The sequence below is a fragment of the Meleagris gallopavo genome, chromosome 14 (assembly GCF_905368555.1).
Source record: "Meleagris gallopavo chromosome 14, MGAL_WU_HG_1.1, whole genome shotgun sequence".
NCBI lineage: Eukaryota > Metazoa > Chordata > Aves > Galliformes > Phasianidae > Meleagris > Meleagris gallopavo.
The window spans coordinates 6,180,341-6,204,070 of NC_139417.1; the positions used below are offsets into that span (position 1 = coordinate 6,180,341).

The following is a 23,730-nucleotide window of genomic DNA, read 5'->3' on the forward strand; positions in this document are numbered from 1 at the left end:
GAGAAATGCATGAGTAACTTTTGCTGCTGAAGTTAGACTGGCATTTAGCTTTCTGAATTTAATGTCTACATGACAGTTCCATCAAGTCTCAGTCTTAGCACTTCAGTTGTTGGGGCTACATATGTGCATTAAAATAAAACAACTGATTGCTGCCATAGCTGCTCTGCCCTTCTTTTCAGAAATCAGAGCACCATTTGCACAAGCGACTGTGCACCAATACAGTTCCTCTGCCAACCACAGCACCAGGTCAGCCGCTCTCTAAATGAAGGAGCAACTGCTCCTTTCTCCAGCAGCTGTTTGCGCCGTCATTTGCAGAGCTCCATTGTTCCAGGAATGCAAAGCTTGCCATATCCATTCTAGCATCTACCTATCAAATCAAGAATCCACTTATCTGCGCACCACATGCAAAGCCTGTGGACTGAAAGAACACTCTGGAGATGTGCGATAAACAAACACGACTAAACTACAGATAAATGCACATGTTACAAATAAACCAAACAGCAGCAAAGCCCCAGGCCACATCGCTGAGTTTGTACAATAACTGCTATACCAAAGTGTACAGAAATAACATTTCTACTCCTGCTTGCGTTTGATTTGCTGTAATTTCATCTCCTATTTATACCATTTATTTTTAAATCTAAGGTAACAAACATAACTTGCTTAGGCGTCATTATGCTAAGATCTCACTGGAACTACACAGCAAGATTTTATTGGTTTCTCATTTTCATTCATACATACACTTTTGCATTCTTTCTACATAGCACTCCTGATAGCGCATTGACATTACTGTTTTTCATGCTCTATTTTGCATGGCAAATGATCTGAGCCAACTGCAATGCCCACATGGGAAAATCCAACAATGAACCAATGGTATACCAAGGAGGGAAGAAGGAAAGTGAAAAACATTCCCTTTCCCATTTATGAAGAACCTATTATATTCAAGCTGTCAACAATGCTACTTAAGGACATCATTTTGCATAAATTATTAATAGAAACCCCCAAATCACTCTTGACTCTTTCTGTTGTGCAGTTGCATAACTTGCTCTCGTATCTGAACTTCATTAGCTTTCAGCATCTCAAAAAAGTTTTTTTCTGAAGATTCATATCCAATTTCAAATGATTTAATTACAGATTGATGACATTTTATTTCCATTCCAAGACGGTAAATTGGCTTCATACGCACACATGGACACCTTTGCTGCTCTCTGTACATCTTTCACATACAGCTCCTTGCAGGTATGGCAGACTCATCTCAAAAGTTATTAACTAGTACAGCAATATGAAACCATTCTGCCCACCCAGTGCTCTTCACTGTCTCACTGCTGAAGACACCCACTATGGAGATGGCACATTTTCTCCTTCGATATGGAGATAGGGTAAATATCTCAGTCTGATAGATACTATATGCAGTAGAGAAAACAAAGCAAAACTGCACCATCAGAAAGAAAACATGGTAGTCATAACTGTTTATTCAGAACTGTAAGATACACAGGTTTCCTTAGTTCAGACATTAAGATAAATCACTGGGCTGACATGGAACGTAGCGGTGCCCTTTATGTCCATCATAATGAGTCATAAGGATTTGCTCCACCTGATGAAATTTAGCTGTGAATGTGCACACTTCATCGACTAACTGGTACTACTGGTCTCTTCTTGGTCTGCAAAGGTATTGATTTAACTTCTATTAAGTTGTATGACATAATAGGTTGGTGATGCTTTGATTTACAGAGAGAAACATGAGGCTCAGCATAATATGACAACAGGTGAAAGCAAAACAAGCTCTTTCCCAATAGCTATATGTTCTATAAGTAGTAGAAAGCAGGATTTCTCTCCCTCAGAAGCATAAGTAAGAAACATAAATAAATACAACACTGAAAAGAAAACCCTTAAAAAAGAGCCCTAACTAATGATGTACCTGCTGGTGGTACTCAACTGACAGTAAAAGTGACAAGCTGTGCAAAGCCAGTCAAATCTACACACACTCAATAAGAACCTCACTGAACCACAGGGCTGGGTCCTAAAGCCCCTTTTCTCCCTCCTGACTTCAACAGAATCTCTATTTATGGAAACAGGCCCCAGAGCACTGCTGTTGCATAAATTCCTTCTGTGCACTGCATTAATTTGTGTTTATCATTGTTTATCAGCAATTTTAGAGCACATGTCTACTTCACTTATTAGCATGTGTCCCAGTAAATTACTCATTACCGCTTTCAGAAGAGTAGCTCATCCAAAGGCATTGCTTTGACAAAAACAGTCGCCTGTTAGGCACTGCAACAGTGCAAGCTCTCAGGGATTCGATAAGCAATTCCTAGAGAATTAATTTGCTATAGATCATCCTTACATTGTACTTCACAAAGCTGTTCTTTTCAGCTCTACTTTGGGCTGAAATCTCAGAGGCTGACTCAGCACTACCCAGCATTGCTCCCCTGCCACCGAGGTGAGCTGGCACTTACTCATGTGAGCAGCACTGCAGACTTGGCTGCAGCAATTGGGATTCCCATCTTCTGCTGAGGGAAAAGAGTTTCATGGCCATTTTAAGCCAGGAGCACGTGCAGTGGGATTTACACAGCTGGTTGGCATGCAGTGGTCTCACCAAAAGTCAGAAGTGATTTCTGGTCTCGTAGCTGTTCAGAAGCAAAGCAATACCTAACACTTTCTAAAGTCACACATATCAAGTCCTGCTGAAGTTTAAACAAACTTCCAAAGGAAGATATTGTCTGTAAGGTAGGTTTGGCCAAAGTAAAGCTTAAACCAAAGCAAACCAAAAGCAGCTGCAGAACAGAAGCTTCAGGGTTTTGGGGAAGACACTTGGCATAACAAAAACTCCTTTGAATTTGTGGAAGGAAGAATTCATAAACAGTATCAGAACTTGATTTACCCAGGTGCTTTAACTGGAATAAGGAAGCAGCTGGATTTCGGGGAACACACGGCAGCAGCCCCACCTGCCCACCACAGCCCACTGCCACCACTGCCTTGTTGGCTGCTTACCCCTGTGGGAAGCTAAAGACAAGCTCAGAAGCGGCTGTTAGGTTGCATTACGTGTCACACTGGTCTTATTCTGGCAGCAGAACTACACACATTTAAGAGGTCTGTCCTACTCATCTTTTATGTGGATTTGTATCTCTTAAAGGAACAAAACATTTCAAAGGTTATAAAGCAAATCTGAAATCAAATTTAAGCAGTAGCATCCCAAGTAACCTGCCTAAAACCAATTCCCTCAAATTTCATATGATTCCAGTGGATAACAAAGGAGATCCTAATTTCTTTTCAAATTTACTTTCATGTAAGAAACATGTCAGCCACCAGCAAGTTTTAGTCAATTTTCAAATTACTCCAAGTGTGCTAAGGCCTGCTAACTTCACCTTTATGCAACTGATTTGTTCCAAACTAACATGGGAACCACTGAAGATTTCTTAATACTGCATTATTTTGAGCTGCAGAGGAGCAGAACAAGTAACAGGACCTGAGCTCTGCAGTAACACTCACTGTTATTAGTCACTGAATGACGGCCTTGAGATTGCACTGTTGTGTGTGCTGCGTTACACTGCTGCAAATTGCTGTTTGCTTCAACTGATTCCACGTCTGCAAATTGACATTTACTGCATGCAATTTATGAAGCAGATTTCCAATTACCGAAGAACTGTAAAAAAAACGTAATGATGTTACATTTTGAGACATGGATTAAATGTCTCCATAAACACTGTGAATTGTTCCTACACCTGCAGTCCCGGTTCCTTCAGTCTACAACGCTTAGCGTGCAACACTGAACTCCAGTTATGTCTCTGCAAAGCCTTAGGTGAAACATTGTTTTCATTCCCATACATGTTCCTAAGCAAAATTAACACTCTGTTTAATGTTATGCTTTAAAACTATCGTTTAGAAGTTATATTGCATGTATCAAAATGCTACACTTACTGGAACTCGTATGTAGTAAGAACTGTTACCAATGGCATTCATTTGCACAGCTACTTAAGTTGTTCTATGGGAAACAATATATTTTCTCTTTCTCTCCAGACAGTTTTTAGGTCATTTTACAAACCTAGCATGAAGTGTTGATATTGTTTCCCAGCTTGTGGCTTACGAACACAAAATGAGAACTCTGCCTGGCTTCTCCTTGAGAGGGAAAACTTTACCAAAGAGTAAAAGCTGCTGATGCAGCTTTTCCCCTCGGATCTTCACTGCAGGATGGTTTGGCTGCACAGCAGCCTTCCTCTGTGTGCACACCCACCTGGATAAAAGCACACCTAAGCACAAGTACCCTCATTGAGCAATAAGCCACCTATCGTGCCTAACTCCCCCGGTCACACTCTGGGAAGTTTACTCACAGCAGCGACCCAAAAAGCTGCAGAACGCCAAGGTTTTCAACAAAGGCTCTGAGAAATACTCCAGCTTTTAGGGAGCCTTCGCAGAGCTCTGCCACATTTGTGAGTAGGAAGGTCCCCATGGGTTAAATTCTGCTCTTCTGAGGATATGTTCCGCTCTCAGTAATCTCTGTGGGAACCAGACATGGACATCTGCGCATATAGCAGCCGCTCATGTTTAAATTTCTCTATTTCTGTTCCCTTGGAGGTTTGTGGCACAAGCAGGAGGCAGGACGGAGCTGCTCTCCCATCAGCAGGCATTTTGCCACCGACTTCCGTGGGAACGCAAACTGGCCAGTGCAGCTGAACCGCGCCTGATGTTGGCCGTGTTCTGCATTTAAAATAAATGGTTCTGCTTTGGGACGAGTTTCTTAGCTCCAAGAGTGCAACAAAAACACAGAATTGAAAAAGAACGAAATGAAAGAAGCAGCTGACAGCTTCAGATTGTGACCACCAGCAGTCAAATGGACGCTGAGAGCACAACACCACCAAATTCGGTGCGAGTGCTGTTCAGAAGCACACTCCACAAACCATACTTGCTTGAATCAGCTTTTTGTTATAACGTGATTCAGCTCTCCATGAAAATGCAGGAAAAAACGTACTCAGACCAGCGATTGTATCAGCTCTGTCATATCAGGGAAAATGTTCCTGCTGCCACAGGCCCAGGGAATACACATCTCCTCTTCCTCCTGTCTCCAAGGCTTCTGCTCTTGGTAGAAGCAAACAGAGACATTTCCCACATAACAGTGACAGGATGAGAGGGAATGGCCTCACATTGTGCCTGGGGGGTCCAAGTTGGGCATTAGGAAAGACTTCTCCAAAAGAGTGATCAGGCACAGGAATGGGCTGCCCAGGGAGCTACTGGAGTCATCATCCCTGGAGATGTGGCATTGAGGGACATGGATCTAGAGCGGTCACAGGCGTGGACTGATGGTTGGACTCAGGGATCTCAGTGGTCTTTCCATCCAGCATCTCTGATTACACACGATATGCTGAATTGCATTTCCAACTGTCCCTTGTTTTTGATGCATACAGAAATAATTACAATTACTGCTTATTACGGCCCTTTGAGTAATTTTCCAACAGCGCTGAATTAATTTAATTTCAGCAACAGTTATACATTTTTTAAATGGGAAAAAAAATAAAACAAAAAACGTAGCAGTACTCCAAAAAGTGATATAAATTGTATATCAGAGTTAAGTAGTTGGAGAGTCAGGGAGCAGCTTGGTGGTTATCTGGCAGATTAGCTGTACACACACACAGTGTAGCGGCTTTATTTGTATCTCCGGGCTGCTCCTTCTGCCACACTCCCTCTCCTTCCCTTTGCAAATCACAGCACTCCCGCAGTGGGAGGCTGCTCTGTGCAATAGCAGCTAGAAGCTGGGCCAAGCAGCCAGAGCCTGACCTCACGGAGCACTCCTGGGCACTTCCAGCACGGCACACAGCTCCTGCTCCCGGTGCTGCAGGTGGCTGAGGGACATCAGGAGCTGCCCTCATTTGTGAATGGGACGCACTCAGTGCAAGATGGGGATTTACACCACGTTCTCAAAGCTGTTCTGCACATGGCTTCTGCTGGATATTGCAGCCACCCTAACGGCACCAATTTCCCTATCTACTCCTCAGGTGACACAGCTTGCAAACATTAAAAGTGAATCTGAAACAAACATCTATCTATACCTTCGGCACTCAACAAAGGCAATGGACCATATTCAGCCCCAAAAGCAAAAGAACGTGATCACTGCACCTCACCTGAGGATGAACTCACATACTTTTCTCGCTGTTACAGTGAACCAGAGTAAAATCCAGCTGGTAAGAAACCACTCAGCTGTTTACGAAGTGAAAACAGGTAATTTCTGCTGAGAAAAAGTGAAACTGAAAATGAAATTGAAAAAAAAAAAAAAAAAAAAAAAAAAAAAAAGACAGAGAATGATAAAATGACACTCCCCAAGCTTCTAGGAGCAGCATTCTAGAAACTGTAAGCCGTATGCAGATTTGTTAACTCAAACAGCACGTATACCAGGAGCTCAGTGCTCTGACACACACACACACAAATGGCAGCGGTTCATTACTCCTCTGCTGTGCCATATCACTGCCAAGCTCCAAGCCACACAGCACGCTCAGGATACATGCTCTGCCTTAAAGAAACACTTTTCTTAACATACTGGACAGCAGGGGAAGAGCCCATGCAATTACAAGTTCGCCAGGCTTCCACCAGGGCACAATGTTACAAGGATCATTTATACACACTTGCCACCAGTGTGCCTGGCAGAAGGAGAGCAAAGAGAGCACTGCAGCAGTGGCTGCACTATTTGGGGTCAGAAGCAACCTGGCTAGCCCTAAGGATGGCATCCAGCAAACACCCTGCTTTTATCCCACCTTCCTAACAAACTCCTGGCCCTGTTCTGACTGCAGCTGCCAGGACAACTCTCATTCCTTTTCTCTTGCAGTTATAAGCTATTCATTTTCTTCACTTTGTCAATTTTATATTTAAAATATTTATGAGGAGTACAAGGGATATTTTATCCAAAGAGTTCAAACCACTTGCTATGTTCTAATTACACGTTATTGCATCCCATAGGTAAGATGGATTGGTATTGTTGCCAGTTTGCTATCAGCTTGTTACCTGCCTACTCCATACCACACGTGTGAGAATTAATCCAAGCCCCAGCCAGGTCAGCTGATGGGACAGAAACTCAGAAGGAAATGAGGAGCAAAGCCAGGAAAAAAAATCTTGCATCTCCATCTCCATTTCCTCTGCCTTAATCTCCATGTTTAACCAGTGTGTCTGAAAATACAAATGTCTTCAAACTGCCAACATACTTAATGCACAGTTCTGACTCTCATAGCTTACACAGCAACTTTAAATCCAGGCTGTCTTTGTGCTCTGCAGTTCCCCAAGCACAGAGATAGCTGCAGCACATCAGTGCAGGGCTGGCACAGAGGTGTCCCATCCCTGCAGACACCCAAGGTCAGGCTGCACGCTCTCTGAGCGCTCATGGAGCTGTGGGTGTCCCTGTGCAGAGGAGTTGGACCAGATGGCCATTAGCGGTCCCTTCCAACTCAAATAGTTCTGCGACTCTAAGATTTCACTGTACATTTCAGCTGGAAGATCAATTGCATTGCAGCAATGGGTGAAAGTGCTGTTCATGGAATGAACATCACACCAAATCACCATACAGCACTCCAATGGCTGCACGTGGTCAGAGCAGCAGCTGCCTGCTTAGCGCTGAGGACACCTCTTCCAGCAGGGCAGCTCCTCCAGCACGATGCTAGGTTCAATACTCATCCAAAGGGCAGCATCTCATTACTTGATTCCTTGTTACCAGCTTTGTCAACACTGAGCCTCTCCCCTGCATAGCGCTCAGCTTTTATTACTTAGTCCACAAGATCTTGTAGGCCTTATCTATAGCTACTATAGAAGGAAAGGGCACATTTCAATGAAAATATCTGTGTCGTTAGGATGCCCTGAAGGCATTCAAAACCAGGCTGGATGTGGCTCTGGGCAGCCTGCTCTAGTGGTTGGCAGCCCTGCGCATAGCAGGGGGGTTGACACCAGATGATCATTACGGTCCTTTTCAACCCAGGCCATTCTATGATTAATAACCCAGGATAGCTTTCATTAATAATAAAGTGAGAGTAAAACTACAGGAGTCTATAACTAACATCATAGGATGAAATGCAGTTGCAGATGTAAAAACCAACAACCATCAGTGCCACTTCTGACACAGTTATAGTATTCTAAGTACAACGTCAAGATAAAGTTAGTGCAGAAGGCATGGAACATCTGACCAAGAGATACTGAAGTTAAATGCATCATTTCTCTTAATTCTTTGGAAATCCAGAGAATTACTCTCCAAATGAAGCAAGTATTTCACAGACAATTCACCTTCACAGTTCTGGTACATCTTCTGCAGGGCTTGGAAATTATCGTTCTCCTGTGATGCTGTCTGAGCACCCCGCTATATTCTAAAGCTCTGTCACAAAGCTCTACCCTGCCTTCACTATTAGAATAGACCGACCAGAGAATGTCTATTGTCATACATAACAGTAACTCAGTAAGTCTCCCCAACTAACACAATACTTTGCACGAGAAACACGCAGACAACAGCTGCAAACTCACCACACTGCAGAGGATTTTGCCTTCTAAAAACTCAGAGGCTTCTGCTAGTATTCATGATGTATTTCAAAAGGCAGAAAACGGGTTTCAGAACTGAATTGTTTAAAAAAAAATAATCAGTGAACTCACATCTGGCTGCTCTACAAGTTTATTGCTGAGTGGAAGGTACATGAAAACATTCAGTGAAGTTGGGACAAAAATCAGGTCTCTGTACAGAAGTAAAGCATATTTCTTCCTCAGACCCTACAATAAATGCTCAACAACATTCTCAGCCAAACTCAGAAGAACAGATGTATCTTCTGATTAAAGAAGCACGGCGACTCTTAGCAGGAGGACATCAAGGTGTTGATGGAAAAGTCTGACTGAGAAAGAGGGCTCAACACACAAAATAAGATACCACATGTAGAAACAGAAACTAAGCAAACAGATTGGAAATACCATAACTTTTTTTGGTCAGAACTGAAACAAGAAATCACTAGAACAGCTCATTAATGACTTTGCTGGCTTTTCCTCAACATTAGACGGGTGAGGTGGCTTGATAAGAATATGTAAGTGTTCAGAACACTGTCTAGTGGCATTAACGTCTGTGAGTCTAAAGGGTCTTCTAAGAACAAGTCTAAGCATTTCAAGATCACCTCATCCATCCATGCAGGCCTACAGGGGCAGGACAGAAGTCCTGCATTCCATTGTAGGAAATGGCATTGTGGTCTTTCTCCAGCACTCTCTGCCATCTTTATGACTTTCAATGTTAAAGCTTATCTGAGAGGTCTTGTATCCAGACCAGAAATCAGGCAAGTCTTTAGAGTGAGCAATCCCTACTCAGCAACTAAAATAGAGTACAAGCATTACTGTTTCATACACAAAAAGTAGACATGAGTGAATGGAGATTGCTGAGAGATTGCCTATGGACTTCTTTCTAGCTAGATTACACAGAGTGGGGAAGCAGCATAAAGGTTCTTGGTCATTCTTGAGCCTTGCTGCTTTTGATGGTGCTTCTGTGACTTACATCTCTGAGGTGACGATGGAAAAAGTACTAAACAGCCCTGCAAGTTTGCTATTCTCTCCGTCACAAATGGACAGAGCTGTGGCCCAGGAAACACTCCCATTGCACAGAGCCAGGCCACACAACAGCTGAAGGCTGAACCCTTTCACTTCAGCCTCCTGCCTGATCCATGGACCCTGGGGAGATGCTCAATACAGGGAATTAAACATTGCTGCAGCTCTGATCATTTGGTTGTTTTCCTGAAAAACAGTCAGTGGCTGTTTCGTAAGTTCCCATATTATTCTGTGCTCATCCAAGAAGGTAATGAAAAACATTTGCATTTGTTTCTATCTGGATTGGAAAGCTGAAGACTTTGAAGTACCCAGTGCTAGAAATTTACAATGAGACACTGTTCTACACCAAGTTACTCATAATAAAGATCTGAGCTGAAAGGGTAAATTATAACCACATGGCTCACATTTAATAAGTGTATTTTTATATACGTGAACAATCATAAATGCATACTATAATCATACATACATGTGCAAACCCCATGAAAGCCAAAGACTTCATCCCATTGTCCAAACGCAGTGCACAGTGTCACTGAGCCAAAGGAACACAGGAAGATTACGAGCATTATTATTTTTTTTAGTAATGATTATGTATTAACTTGACTTTTTAAAAAAAATCACTATAATTTGCCTATATCTCAGCCAGCCTTTTCAGACTGGTGAATGGCACATATGAGACAGGAACAACATTCCTGCCAATTTTCACGTTTCTGCTGTTTACCATTGAGATGTTAACAGCACAGAAAGGAGCTGAAGAAGAAATCACAACTAATGATCCTTAGCTGAAATATTTCACTTTCTTCCCCACTTGTGTGCCAGATGAAAACTTTCAGGAAAAATGCTCTCCTCTGAGAGCAAACGTACTGTATATACAGAAGGAACATGAAATGGAATCCATAGGCAACTCATTAAAAACAAAAGGGCAAGTGTAACTGCAACTGCTCTGAGATCAGATGAATAATGGAAAATACAAAATGCAGAAGTGCTTTTCATTTTCAAAATTCTGTGGTCTTTTTCATGGCAGAATATATTCCTGCTTAACTTTGTGCCTGACTTGATTATTTACTAAAAGTAGTGGATAAAAGTGCTGGATGTGCTCACGTTAGAGACCTACACAGCTGTGCAACTGTGAGCACATGGAACTGACAGTGAGAGCCTCTGTTCTCTGCTCAGGACTGTGGGCCCATTGCTAAGCTGCAGCAGGAGATGATCCCTCCCAGTGATCTGCCCTGGAGGCGGTGAGCAGGGCAATTCCCCTTCTCCACCGCAGGGCATCCTTCCTCTCTTCAGCCTCAGAGACCAACCCCACCGGATGCCTGCAGAACCTCAGCAAGAAGGGGGTTTCACTCCCTGAGACCACGAGGAAATTACCTCCTCGTGGGCTGGATGCACTCCCAGGCTGGAATTCCAGCTATGGAGAAAACAAAATAGCAGAACAAGTGAAGAACTCTTGCAGTCTGACCAGATTGCATCCTCAGTCAGCATGGATACCACCACTCATCTCTCTGTGACTTTCTGTCAAGAGCTATTTGGCCATTATGTGGAGGATAAACATAAACTGCATCTCCTGTTATTATGACAATACCATCAAAAAGACAGGTGCAGCAGCAACTGCGTTATAAATCCTACGTATTAATTAATGTATCTGGAAAAAATACTGAATACATTTGCATGTTCAGATTGCACTGGACTAGCAGTTTAGGAAGTCTTGTTCTAAGGTATAATACTCACTGATCTATGGCTGGTGTCATTTCATGTCTACAATATTTTTATATATCTTGCAAGTATATATTTTTGCAAGTAAGATGATACATAATTTACACAACATAGTAATTAAGCAGGTGATACTCTGAAAAAAAAAAAAAAACAAACAGAGGAGAATCACAGAATACCAGAAATCTGCTAAAAACCTTATTACTTCTATATACTCTATCTGAAAGGTATTTGGATGCAATGAGCAGCAAGATCACGTCTCAAAATAGATGGTGCATGATGCCCTAAAATAGCTCATGCACAGTCTTATTGTTTTCAAATAAAAACCTGGAAAGGAATTATTATTTATATCACTCAGCAAGTCTAGGAGTTTCTAATACACAGACACACATGGCTGCACTCCCTGCCGCAGACTGAGCAGAGAAAATGGCTACTGTGAGAAATCCAGCTCACTCCAGAGTTTGCTCACTACACCACCCCAAAGCGAGACCCCAACACCTCTATCACATATCACAGCCCCACTTAATAAAACGCCCTGGGAAAGCACTTGCTATTTTATATACAGAACTTATGGCAAGCAGGACAACCAGCCCTACCAACCAGAAGGTCAGTGACATGCAGATGATGAGTTTTGTTCACTGGAAGCACGCCGTAACAAAAATGCAGTACTACTCGTAGGGTTTTACATTTGCCGTGACAGGAGTGGAATGCCTGTAAGCGCTATGAAGTTTTGTTAATGAAGCTTAGAGCAGGAAGAAAGGTCCCTTGTTTGTGAAAGTGAAAGCACAGCCCGCAGCACAGCGCACTGCTCAGGCATGGGCACGAATCACAGCCGTCCCGCCGACGCTGCGGCCCAACAACGTAACGCAAACCCACGAGGGCAGAGCGAAGCCAGCTTTGCACTGCTCCAGGCACCGAGTGTTTGCTCAGCCCTTGTGCAATCACACAGCTGTACAAACTGTACCCAGGCTGCAGCCTGTGCTGCCGTGCACAGGACAGCTACCCAGGCTGTAAAAACGCCATTAGTTTTCGCTGTGGATACGCTATCAGAGAACTGAAGGGAACACATCCTAGGCTAACCCTGCTTCCGAGTCTTACCCCTGCGAGCACAACAAGGAGCCGCGTCGCTCTTCTGGAGCCTTCCTCCTGAGCTGCAGGGCCGCCGCAGGCAGCCGGCCTGCAGGACACAGCCGGGCACCTGTAACTGCAGGCACCAAACAGCAGCACCCAAATAACACAGGAGGCTGCATCCACTGGAAAAAGCATATTGATTGGAAAGGGGAAAATATGCTACGGTAATATTAACAACAATTGGGTCTAGAGAGGCCTATAATGCATCTGGAACAAATTTTCTCCTCGCCATTTTTTCTCCATACGTAGCTACACTGCCGCAATCACTTTTTCAAGATATTTTTATCCCTTCCCTTCATTACAGAGCTATTTAGCAATAAGGAAAACGCGGCGGGTTGGTTAATCAAGCCCCTGTTTTCTCGCAGAACTGATCTTTTGTTGCCTGAGAAACGACATCGCTTTCACTTTCCTGGTAACAGCACAGCACCTGCGGAGGGTGCAGCCCTGCTTCTGCTGGCCTGAGCTCAGTACAGCGCAGCCAAAGGCCTGTGCTGCTGGGGAGCACTCGTTTATTTATATATACTCATTTTATCATGAGTTCAAAACTTCACATTTCATACTCACAACTCATATATATATATATATATAATCTTTTTCTTGGCTCTTTTCTAAGGGTGGCTGTATGGACAGTTTATCCAGAACAATCAGCATGGTCTATGGGGTCTATAAAAACACTTTGCAACAAACTTTTTTTTTTTTTTTCCCCTGGAATAGATCATCCATAAGGAACCACATTCCAGAATTGGTGTTCATCCAGCTTCTTCACAATGCCTGCTCTGGTCTCCAGCAGACTGTGAAGTTGACAAACTCTTCAGGAAAACCTGAAATAACATTAAACCGTAACTAATAATTTACTTCCTTGTCCTATCTGAACACTCAATATGAAATGCAATCTTTTCTGCGCAATCGACAATTAACCTCAGTAACTCCCTCCACTGTGACAGTACTTTGGGAAACTGAATGGTACTTGTTGGATCACCTAAAAGTTAGGGTTATCCTATCTTTAAGTATATTTATGTTCAGATTTGACCACAGCTGGTGATGCAGCTATGTAAAAAAGAGGACCCAGACACTGTCAGGCAAAGCCAAACCTATTTAAAGAAAGAGACAATGCTGAACGTTCTAGCAGAAGAGCTGCATCTTTCCCATACGCACTGTTTTCAGTTTTGCAATCTAACAACAAGTGTATTTCTTAATCCAGATGGAGTTCATTTTGTGCATCAAGACTCTACAGCTAAAAATCTTCCTAACCCTATGTTGCTATAGGAATTGCAACAGCAACTTCTAGTTAGCTAAACATTTTATAATGGTACTAAGATATCACTGCAGCTATTACAGTGGCAATAAGTTTGAAAGTTTAAATACAGGAAAACAAATATAAAAATAGAGTCATAGAATCAGTAAGATTGGAAAAGACCTTCAACATCATCCAGTCCAACTGTCCACCTACCATCAATATTTCCCCAACTACACCATGCCTCTCAGTACAACATCTGAACGTTCCTTTAACTCCTGGGATGTGACTCCACCACCTCCTTAGGCAGCCCTTTCCAGAGCCTGACCACTCTTTGGAGAAGAAATTTTGCCTAACAGCCAACCTGAATCTTCTCTGGGTCATTTTATTTAAATATTGCATGAGCCTCCTACATCAAAAAGAGCAGATACAGATATTATAAGTACTGGTAACAAAACAACCATTGCAGAGAAATAAATGATTCACCTCCTTCCATCTACAGATGTAATGAATAACCCAGAACAGATTTCTAGTGGAACAAACTTGAGCGAAACGACTCACCTTCCCTTGAGTTCTGCAAACTCCAGTAACAGGTGACTTGAGTAGTTGGAAGCTTGCTATTAAGTGTAACTACATCCACCTGTAAAGATTTTACCATCCACAGACTGTCAGCAAAACTACCACTGCTGCTCCCAGCTGCAGCAATGATGCACAGGAAAAGAGGGCATCTCTAAAAGGGGCAGTTCCTAAACCCTATGCAGCTTCATAGATGCTAACCACCACCACCACCATCCAGAAGCAGACAAGGTGGTGCTGCTCACAAGGCTTTGACAAATGATTCTGCCATGTCAATTCAGTGACCACAGCTACCAGAGACCTCTGTGTACATACAGGCTGTAGGATTTCCCATTTGACCTTGGTGGTGCCTTCCTTGAGTTCCCACTTTTCAGTCTCATGGAATTTGAGGAATCCAGCATGGTCGCTGCAACAGGGAAACCTGGGAGTGCTGTGCTACAGAACTGTTCTGCCAGCTTAGGTACAGCGGAGGAAAGGCAACAGCAGGACCAGCACAACTCCTGAGGAACACAAGAGTCAGTATCTCAAAGCATCTCAGCTCTACGAATCTCTCCGGCGAAGGTTCTGTCTTTACAAACAGTGGTGTCCAACAGCCCCTCTCCACTGTCTGCAGAGGCATTTCTTTTCCTTTTGTCTCTAAGACCATCCCTGTCCTCTCCAGGGCTGGAAGCACAGAGATGACTGAAAGTCGGTCTAATAAGAAGGCACAAAGCAGTGCTCTGCAAACACGCCGGTGGCTGCACAGTTCAGTACGCCTCATAAACAGCGGCTGGGGGCCCTGATGATGGGTAACATATGGAGCTGTAACAAAGGGCCTCTGAAAGCTTTGCAGAGAAAGGAACAGAGCCAATGATGACCTTTCTTCTTAGATATCAGCAACACCCCACGACCACTGGTGCACAAAACCAATACGGATGCCTTTGTCTGGCAGAAAAAACCTACCTGCCACGTACATCAATTCAACCCAATATGCTATTGCAGTGACTGCTGCATGCAGGCCTACCTCCAGAGCAACGACCAGAAAAAGGACGAAAGCCTCTGATGTACCACTTTCTCCTGCCACACCAAAGTTCAAATACAGCAGTGGGCAACCACTCAGAAGCATCTGAGGATTAAGTTGGGATTTATAAAGAAAGTTCTAAAGCTGCTTCACATGAGAAATCCTGTCTGCAGATCACAGAAGTTCCCGTGCTGAGTGAGACCTGAAGACCCCAAGAGCCTGGCTCGTCCCTCCCAGCCCTTCTTCAGGACGCACTGCAGAGTGGTCGCTTCCAACCACAGTCAATGGCACGTCAGCAGTGGGCTGGGAAACGATCATCAGTCACATGGTGATGGCTCAGCTCTGCTTCCAGCTTCTAAATGGCACTCAGCAAGTTTAACTTACTTTTAATATTTTAATAATATGAGTTTACCGTCAGATCCGTTGAAGTCCTACAAAGATGTTGCCCAGTATTAGGGGACCACACCTGACATGTGAACAGAACCCTGGAAAAACATGTACTGAAATATTTGGAAGCTACTGTCAGGGAGGAAGCATGAAAACCCCTGATCTGCTTCAACAGAACCGAAACAGGAATGGCATTTTTTTTTTCTGAAATGTGCTGTGTGTATGTTGAAAAGAGAAAGAAATTGTTTCTAAATGGGCAAGCCTCTTTAAGAGTGCAGAGCTTTGCATGCTCGGTCACTTTTGTTGCAGTGCAGTAACTGTACAGGCATTAACACCAACAGTGCTTTGAGCACCTAGGAATGAGACAGGACAACTCTCCACGATCAAATCCCGGTGTATATTTTTCACAGCTGATGATTTATTGGCTCATACAACACCGAGCAAATCAAACAGGGACAGATACAGGTGGTTCCTCACTCCATCAGCCATCTCCCTTCTCCAACACGTTATCTGAGGTTCCCTCGGAGAGCGGTCTCCTCAGTTTTGCTCACTATGAAACGCACCTCTGGGCGCTACTTTGGGGCCGAGCAAAGGCCCTGTGTCCCCTCCGTCGGTCAGATCCCCTGACAGCCTTACAGCTTCACCACAGAGCCCGGCACCTCCCCTCGGACACGCGGGAGATGCGGTCACGGCGCTGTCCTGCTCGGGTACAGCCAGCATCACTTCCAGCACACATCGCACAGCCACGCTGGGCGCTCCTTCCCCGCGTCCTTAACCAACTTCCCCGTCTCTCGCAGAGGGGGAAGGAAAACAAAAAACAAAAAACAAACAGCAAAAAAAAACCAACAACCCCAAACGCTCCAACGCTCCCGAAGTTCAGTTTCACACAGCATTAACTCAAGTACGCCCGCTCTGCCATTGTCTCCCGCACGGCAGCCCGCCCGCGCTCGCTTTCCATGACAAAGCTTCAGGGTGAAATGAATCGAGGGCCGAAGTCCGCCTTTGTCCGCCCTAAACAAACTCTCCCGCGTCCGTCCCCCCCCGTCCCCCCGGCGGCGGCGGGGCGGGGGGCAGCGCCGGGCGCCGCGGGGAGCCCCTCCTTCCTTCCTTCCCTCCTTCCCTCCCCGTGAGGCGGGGGCCGCGCTGCGCGGGGCGGGCTCGGTGCTGCCGGGGCTTCCCCGCACGGCCGCCGCCGCCGCCCCGCCTCAGGGCCGGCGCTCTCCCGCCCCGCCCGCCCCCGCGGCTCCCGGCACGGAGGGGCTTCCCCTCGCCCTGCGGAGCCGCCGCGGCCCCGCGCTTCCCCCTCCGCCCGTTCCGCGCCCCGCCCCGTCGCCCCGCCAAGGGTTAAGCCGCAGGGCCGGCCCGGCGATGGCAGCCCTGTCAGACGGGAAACACCCGGCTGCCCCGACAGGGCCGTGGAGCGCGGCGGCGGGGTTTGTGTGTGTGTGGGGGGGAGGTGCGCGGGGGCTGAGATCCCCGCGCGGGCGAGGCGAGGCGAGGCGAGGCGCGCCCGGCCCGGAGCCGCGGGCGTGGAGCCCGCTGATAGCGCGACCGAGCCCCGCCGCCTCCCCGGGACGCGGCTCCGCGCCGCCCGAGCCCTCTGTCCGCCGCTCCGGATCCGTAACCGAGCGGACGAGGCGGGAGGTGCGGGACGCGGCCCGACCCGACCGCTCCCGGCCGGCGGAGCGGCCCCGTAGCCGAGCTCAGGCGGCCGGCGGCACGGTCCGCGCTCCGCTCCGCGCACCCCGCGGCGCCCGCCCCGCGAAAAGAAGCACAATGCCCCCCCCGGCCCGATGACACCGGAGCCCCGGGGAGGAAGGGGGGTGGGGGGGGGCTTTGTGCGGGGAATCGAAGGAAAATTTACAAAACAAAACAAAAAAAAATACAACGCGGAGAGAGAGAGAGAGAGACGGGGGCAGAGTGGCTCCTCCTCCTCTTCTCCAAAAAGGCCTGTTGGAAAACTGCACACGGCGGCGGCTCCAACGGCACCATCGCCGCGCTCTGCCCTGGAGAGAAAAGGAGGCGAAAGGCACCGAGCGAGAGGGGGGGGACCGCGGCGAAAGGGGGGAAAAGGCCCGATCTCTTTGTGTTACCTGCCGTGAAACCAGTCCTTGCAGGCATCGCATTCAATCATGAAGCGGGTTACGTCGTAGGGCAGCCTACAGATGCAATAGACGGGCACCGTCGCCATGTTAGCTCCCTTCAAAACAACACCGGACTCGCGGAGAGGCGAGCGGGGCTGGCGGCGGCTCCTGCCGCTCGGTAGCTTTGGCGGCTGCTCCTTCCGAAACGCGAGCGAATTTGCGATGTCGAGAGACGGAGCGGGGAGGGGGGGAAGGGGGGAGAAAAGAAGGGGGAAAAAAAAAAATCAGATAATGCAATTACGGCTCCTCAAGGGCGAGCGAGCAATGTCAGAAAAATAAGAAAGGGCTTCTCAAAGTTTGGCTGCATGCTTCCTCCGGCTCCGCGAGCGCCGACCGGACCGGGGCTTTTTTGTTGTTGTTGTTGTTAAATGATTATTATTCAAAATGTTTGGCGAAATGCATTATATTGCATGCCCCCTGGTGACAGTACAGTACCGAGGCTTTTCATAAACACTCCGAAATGTAGCCCTTTCCTTGTAATGTCCTTACGTCAGCTTGCAACATTGCAATATTTCCTCTGCCGGGGCTGGGGCTGGGGCGGGCGGCGGCGGAGGGGGAGGCGAAGCGAGGCGAGGCGGCAGCGCGCGGCCGGGTGGGAGCCGCGGTGAGTCGGGCTGCGCGCCGCGGGGCTCCGCGCCCGGGGGGGGCCGCGCGGTTTTGCGCCTCGCCACCGCGGGGACTCGGGAAAGAAAGTGGCCTGGGCGCGGCGGGGCGGGGCGGGGAGCGCCGCGGGACGGGGCACGGAGCGCAGGGAGCGCTGAGCGAGCCGCTGCTCCGCGTATGCGAGCGTGTTTGTGTGTGTTTGTGTGCCCCGCCAGTGCGCGAACTGCGCGGCAGGCGCAGCAATCCGCGGCTGCGGGCACCGCGCTGTGCTGAGAGCGGGAGTGCGACCTGGAGAGGTGGAGGGCCTCGGAACACAACCTGAGTGCGTGTTGGTTACTATTAAAAAAAAAAAAAAAGGAACAACAACAACAAAAAATTTGTTTGTTGGAGTTATATTATAGGTTTGGAAGGCACCCACCACTTCCATCAGTGCCAGCCCCATCGCTGTCATACGCTGGGCTCCTACCCTGGAGCTGCAGCTAAAAGCCCTGCACCTACCGAGCACCAGCCCAGAGCCATGGGCTGTGGGGTACGTGTGGAGAGTCACCTGCACCACTAGTCCTGTCAGCTGCAAAAGCCCAACACCACGGTGCTTCCTCCTCTTCAGCGAGTGAGCGGTGGTGGCGAAGGCAAAAGAGGAACCCTTGAGTTTCAGCTGAGATTGAGAACGCAGAACTTCTCCCCCTCCCTTTGCACAGAGTCCGAAGACCTCCCTCTGGGTGGTTTTGGAAGGCATGCTTCAGGGTGTTCTGCAGGGACACACGTCCTGAGCATCTTCAACAGCTGCTGACACTTGTCCCTTCCAAGTATGAGAACGTCACGTAAAGTAGTCACAAAGTGTCCCAGCTGATGTGCAAGTGCCAGTTGCAACTGATTTGGTGTCTTGAATCCATCTCATTTTCAGAGAGAGGATAATATCTATGTGTCTTAGAGCAAAAAAAGAGAAATGGGCGTTTCTTGGTGTTTTTTCAGCAGTCTGCCAAATCCAAAATCACTCCGTAGTGGACAAAGGAAATTCAAGGGCCCAAATAACTTTAGGTATTGCAATGTTGAGAGACAGAGCAGAGATGGAGGGAGGGGGGAAAAAAAATCAGACAAAGCAATGTCAGAAGAATAAGAGAGGGCTTCCCAAAGTTCGGCTGCATGGTTCGCTGGACTCTGAGAGAGAAAAAGCCACTGTTGGTACAGGCAGAACCTATCTAGGCCGACTGAAGAGAGACTGTCAAAACTGCTCGCCTTGCCCCTTGGATTCCTGTGCCACAGAAGTGACTTTCAGGCAGTGCTCATACAGAGCTACATGTGAACTAGTGCAGGGAATGGCACTCCTGGGCCCACCATGAATGTTTACGAGTGAAACTGAATTTCTGACATAGCTCAAGGTGTGGTAACACAGGAGTGAGATTATAGGCCTACATCATGACTCAGTTGTTTTGAACGACATTTTGAGATACACAAAGTGTCTGTTTTCCTCAGTGCTGAGTGGCAAAAGTATATACCTGTGAAAAAACTAGGCCCCATTTCAGCCTGAATTGAACTATTGAGATTTTAATTGCTCAGTGTTTCAACCAGAAAAGCAGAAGTCTAGGGTGTAACTTGGGTTCACATTGCACCAGGGGAGGTTCAGGTTGGATATTAGGAAGAACGCTGCAAGAGTGGCTGGGTGCTGGCTGTGTCACCTGGAGGTGCTCGAGAAACATGGAGATGTGGCACTGAGGGATGTAGTTAGAGGGCAGTACTGTTGGTAGGTGGATGGTTGGACTGGATGATCATAGAAGTCTTTTCCAACCATGATGATCCTATGAGTCTATGATAATGCGAGATGAGGAGACGAGGCCCAGACAACCACTGCATGAGCTGTGAGCACCTTTATGGTCCTCTCCTCACTGCCACACCTGTTAGAACCTCTCAGCTTTGCAGGACAGGTCTAAATGCATTCACTGATTTTCATAGAGTCACATGCTCTTGCAGTGGTTATCTGGGCTACCATTTCTTGAGCTTTCCAGATGTTCTTATCATTTTGAAGCATTTGTCCTATATATTTCCTCTATAGCAAGTGGTACGTAAGCTTATTTCTACTTATGGTGCTCTGTAGCTATAGACACATTGTTCCCAGAGTTATTTCCATGCTAGTGCAGAGAAGTGAATCAAGTTATTTTTTTTTTCCCTTCGACCATATCTGCTCTTTAAATAAATGTTTACAAAGAAGCTGTTCATGAAACCAACCTTGAAACAACAGGGATCACTGGGCTTCAGCAAGAGAGAACCTTGTGGTGACTGCATGCCTCTCTTCCAGAGTTCCCCATCTGACACCAGATCTTATAACATTGATTGGTTACATCTCACAGAACACTGTACTGTGCTATCTTGGCTTCTGAACAAAGGTAAGGAATGAAGAATTGAAATTGTAAAAGGGGGCTGGGTTAAAAGGGTCTTTCATATAGCAAATTAGCTTAAAGATTTAGTTAAAGAATGGACTTTGTAACAGTTAACACAGATTGCATTTATCACTCATACCTGTGCTTTCCCACTTAAACACTCTTCTTTTGCTTCATTTCAGCGCACAATCTCATGTTATACAGAACCTTGACACGAGGGAGCAACTTTACTGGACATCAGCATCATTCTGACGACAATTGTCTTCAGAGTCTGGCAGGGTACGTGCCAAGGTACGCTGACCATCCTACCAGACGTCAATAAAAATTTACCAGTTTATCTTCTAAGATTTTAAAGTCTCAGATGTATTTCTTGGAGGATAAAACTCCAATCATTTGGAAAGTCCCTCACAATCTGTCCTCTCCTGCCCTGTTTCCCAGTACTGCTGTGCCACAGCGGTAAGCGAGCAGGGATTCCTCCTCGTTGCCCAGCATGAGCTCCCAGCCACAGCCAGCAGGAGCCCAGGAAGGGCAGCAGGAGCGGGGTGTAAAGCAGCAGGATGGCTGCCACGGTTTGCTAAGCCCAGCGACAGGAGCAAGCGGTTTGGTGAGAGAAATATTTGCACTGAACGTTGTCCTGACGTTCGGAGCCCAGGAGGCATCATGCCAGCTACGCCTTCTCGCTCCTCACACACCTCACAGCAAACTTAACCTCCAGGAGGATACTTAAATACAGAGTAAGTGAAAACAGAGCCGAGGAGCACACCACGCCAGCTCATGGAGCCTCACGGAGAGGCCTCGTAGCTCAGCTCCGCTTTGTCTCGTGCTGTGGGAGCAGGCCGTGTTACCGGCCCAGAGCCGGGCTGCCTGCCAGCGCCTTCACCGGGCTGCGGCTGTCATTTGCTGCATCTGGGTTACGCACACACGGAACGCCCCAGCATTTGGGAAGCGTTTCAGTAGAGGCCCGGTTGTGCTCGGCAGCCCTCTGCAGGCAAGCGGGGCGGCGGGAGTCTGGCACTGCTTGGCACTCGCAGACAAAAGCACACAGCTTGGTGCTCCCGCACAGCCATCCCTCCTTCCTGCACCCACAGCCGCTGCCTGCTTCCCAGGGCCTGCCTACAGTAGGCTTCTCTTCTCCCTGGAAGCAGCTAGCACGGTTGGGCACTTCACAGAAGTGCCTTCTGAAAGTGATGTTGGTCACAGTTGCTCAGGTGTTGTGGCAAGTGTGGAGCCTCATGCAGAACGTCCATCAACGCATTTAAACCATCTGTGAACAAGACTTCATGACATGGCAGTCGGGCTCCTATTCTGTTGTTACCACTCAAAGCACGCTGCTGTGTGAGAGCTGCCTTCAGCCTCCATCCATTGCCGTGCCACGGCCCAAGGAAGGGCTGTGTTGAAGACTTGAAGCTCCTTCCACAGTTTGGAGTTTTTTCACCTGGGCTTACAAGCTGCATGACACAACTTATCCTGAACGATAATGCAGAGCATTCTGAGCTAATACAGCTCCTGAAGGCAGCAAAGAGCTCGTTTCTTACCAGTAAACCAGAAGTTTGCAAAGAGAAAGAAAGTTTTAGAATGTTTGTCATTTTTTTGTTTCAATTTGCTGAGAACCTGTGGTAAAGCAGAAGGTAGCACCTAAATAAATTGATCTGGATGAGGGAGTTTGATCTGGATAAGAGGATTGAATGCATCCTCAGTAAGTTGGCAGATGACACCGAGTTGGTGGAACTGCTGATCTGGCTGAAGGAAGGAATGCCCCACAGAGCGACCTGCCTGGATCGCTGGGCTGGGGCCAATGGGACGAAGTCCAGTAAGAACAAGTGCTGGGTCCTGCACTTTGGCCACAACCCCAGGCAACACTACAGGGTTGGGGCAGAGTGGCTGGAAGACTGACCCAGCAGTGGGCTCTCAGTGCATCGGGGCCAGTCCCCTCCCTCCTTGTCAGGCAATGGGAGCTGAGAGGAAAGGCCTCAGCTGCTCAGGAGAGCTGTGCCATAAGCTGGGTCAAGTGGAGCATAACGGTGCAGTTTCAGCACAGTGCTCTGTCGCAGGACGCCGACACCAATACAGCCCTGCCTTGGGCATGGATAGCAAAACACTGTCTGTATGGAAGCTGGCAGGTCTGACAATCACTGTCTTTATTCGTATCAGATTCCACTCTGGAAATAGCAAGGCTCACTTCTTATAGAGCAGGTTGGTGTGTGTAAGGAATAACAAACCATCCACTCTTTGGATCTGTTCCAGAAGCTGCATGCACAGGGTTCGTGGCAAGGAGCTGGATTCAGCCTTCACACTGTGCCCCAAGACTTGGTGCCTTTCTCTGCAGGCAGACAGCTCTGATGTGGCTGCATTCCGCACCAAAGCAAGGAATCACCTCATAGGGTAGCTGAATTCTTGTCAGTGAGGAGTTACAGGGCACCATTGCCTTCCACGTGTCAGCAGCTCAGATGTGGTGGAGATGGGGCCTGGAGCAGCAGCATCACAGCCTCCAGTTACAAAAGTGTCCCTTAAGGAGCACAGCTCCCAGGAGCACAGTGAACAGAGTGTGGCACATCAGTTTGCATGGCAGTTCCTGCAGGCAGGGTGAGCTGCGGAACAAAGCATCCCTCCCCACTTGGGAGACTGGCTTACCTAGCGACTGCCTCCTGGAGAACGCATCTAGCCCTGGTCTCCATGAGGCAGAAAGCTCTCTCCAAAAAGAATGTGATGACCCAGATTGAGTGCCTGCCCAGAAACGTGGCTGCACAGATTTCTGGCTGCAAGGAGTGCCTGAGCTTGCTGCTGCCACTGGAGGGTGGCTGAGATACCTCCTGCGTGAGGTGCGAGCACGGTGGCAGAGCTCAAGGAGGAGGTTGGAGAGATTTAGGAACATGAAGAAGTGTGAGCAGAAGATAGACTGGTGGAGTGACCATATCACCGAAGAAGGCACTGGGGTGATACACCCCAAGTAGGTCACCACTGGGAAGAGAGAGGGAACCTAAAAGATGGGGACAGATGGAAACAGGTCTTTGCTCGGTGTCATAGGCTCTTCTTATC

General features: G+C 47.3%; 1 protein-coding gene and 1 long non-coding RNA gene across 3 annotated transcripts in view; one reads left to right on the forward strand and one right to left on the reverse strand.

The window, feature by feature from the left end:
* PHF2 (PHD finger protein 2) overlaps positions 1-18,347 on the reverse strand; it is an 83,425-nt gene extending 65,078 nt beyond the window's left edge. Inside the window, exons 1-2 of one of the 2 annotated variants that reach the window (XM_085235768.1) lie at positions 18,206-18,347; positions 17,666-17,853 (exon numbers count right to left, since the gene is read on the reverse strand). In XM_085235768.1, the coding sequence (XP_085091894.1) occupies positions 17,666-17,853; positions 18,206-18,220 (203 nt within the window). In that variant the 5' untranslated portion in view covers positions 18,221-18,347. The remainder of the gene's footprint in view (positions 1-17,665; positions 17,854-18,205) is intronic. The other variant, XM_085235767.1, reaches the window with a different exon arrangement.
* An 82-nt stretch (positions 18,348-18,429) lies between these two features.
* Positions 18,430-21,039, forward strand: LOC146543405 (uncharacterized). Its single transcript, XR_014886351.1, has 2 exons — positions 18,430-20,700; positions 20,877-21,039. It is a non-coding gene; the product is annotated as an uncharacterized LOC146543405 (long non-coding RNA).
* Positions 21,040-23,730: the final 2,691 nt, after the last annotated feature.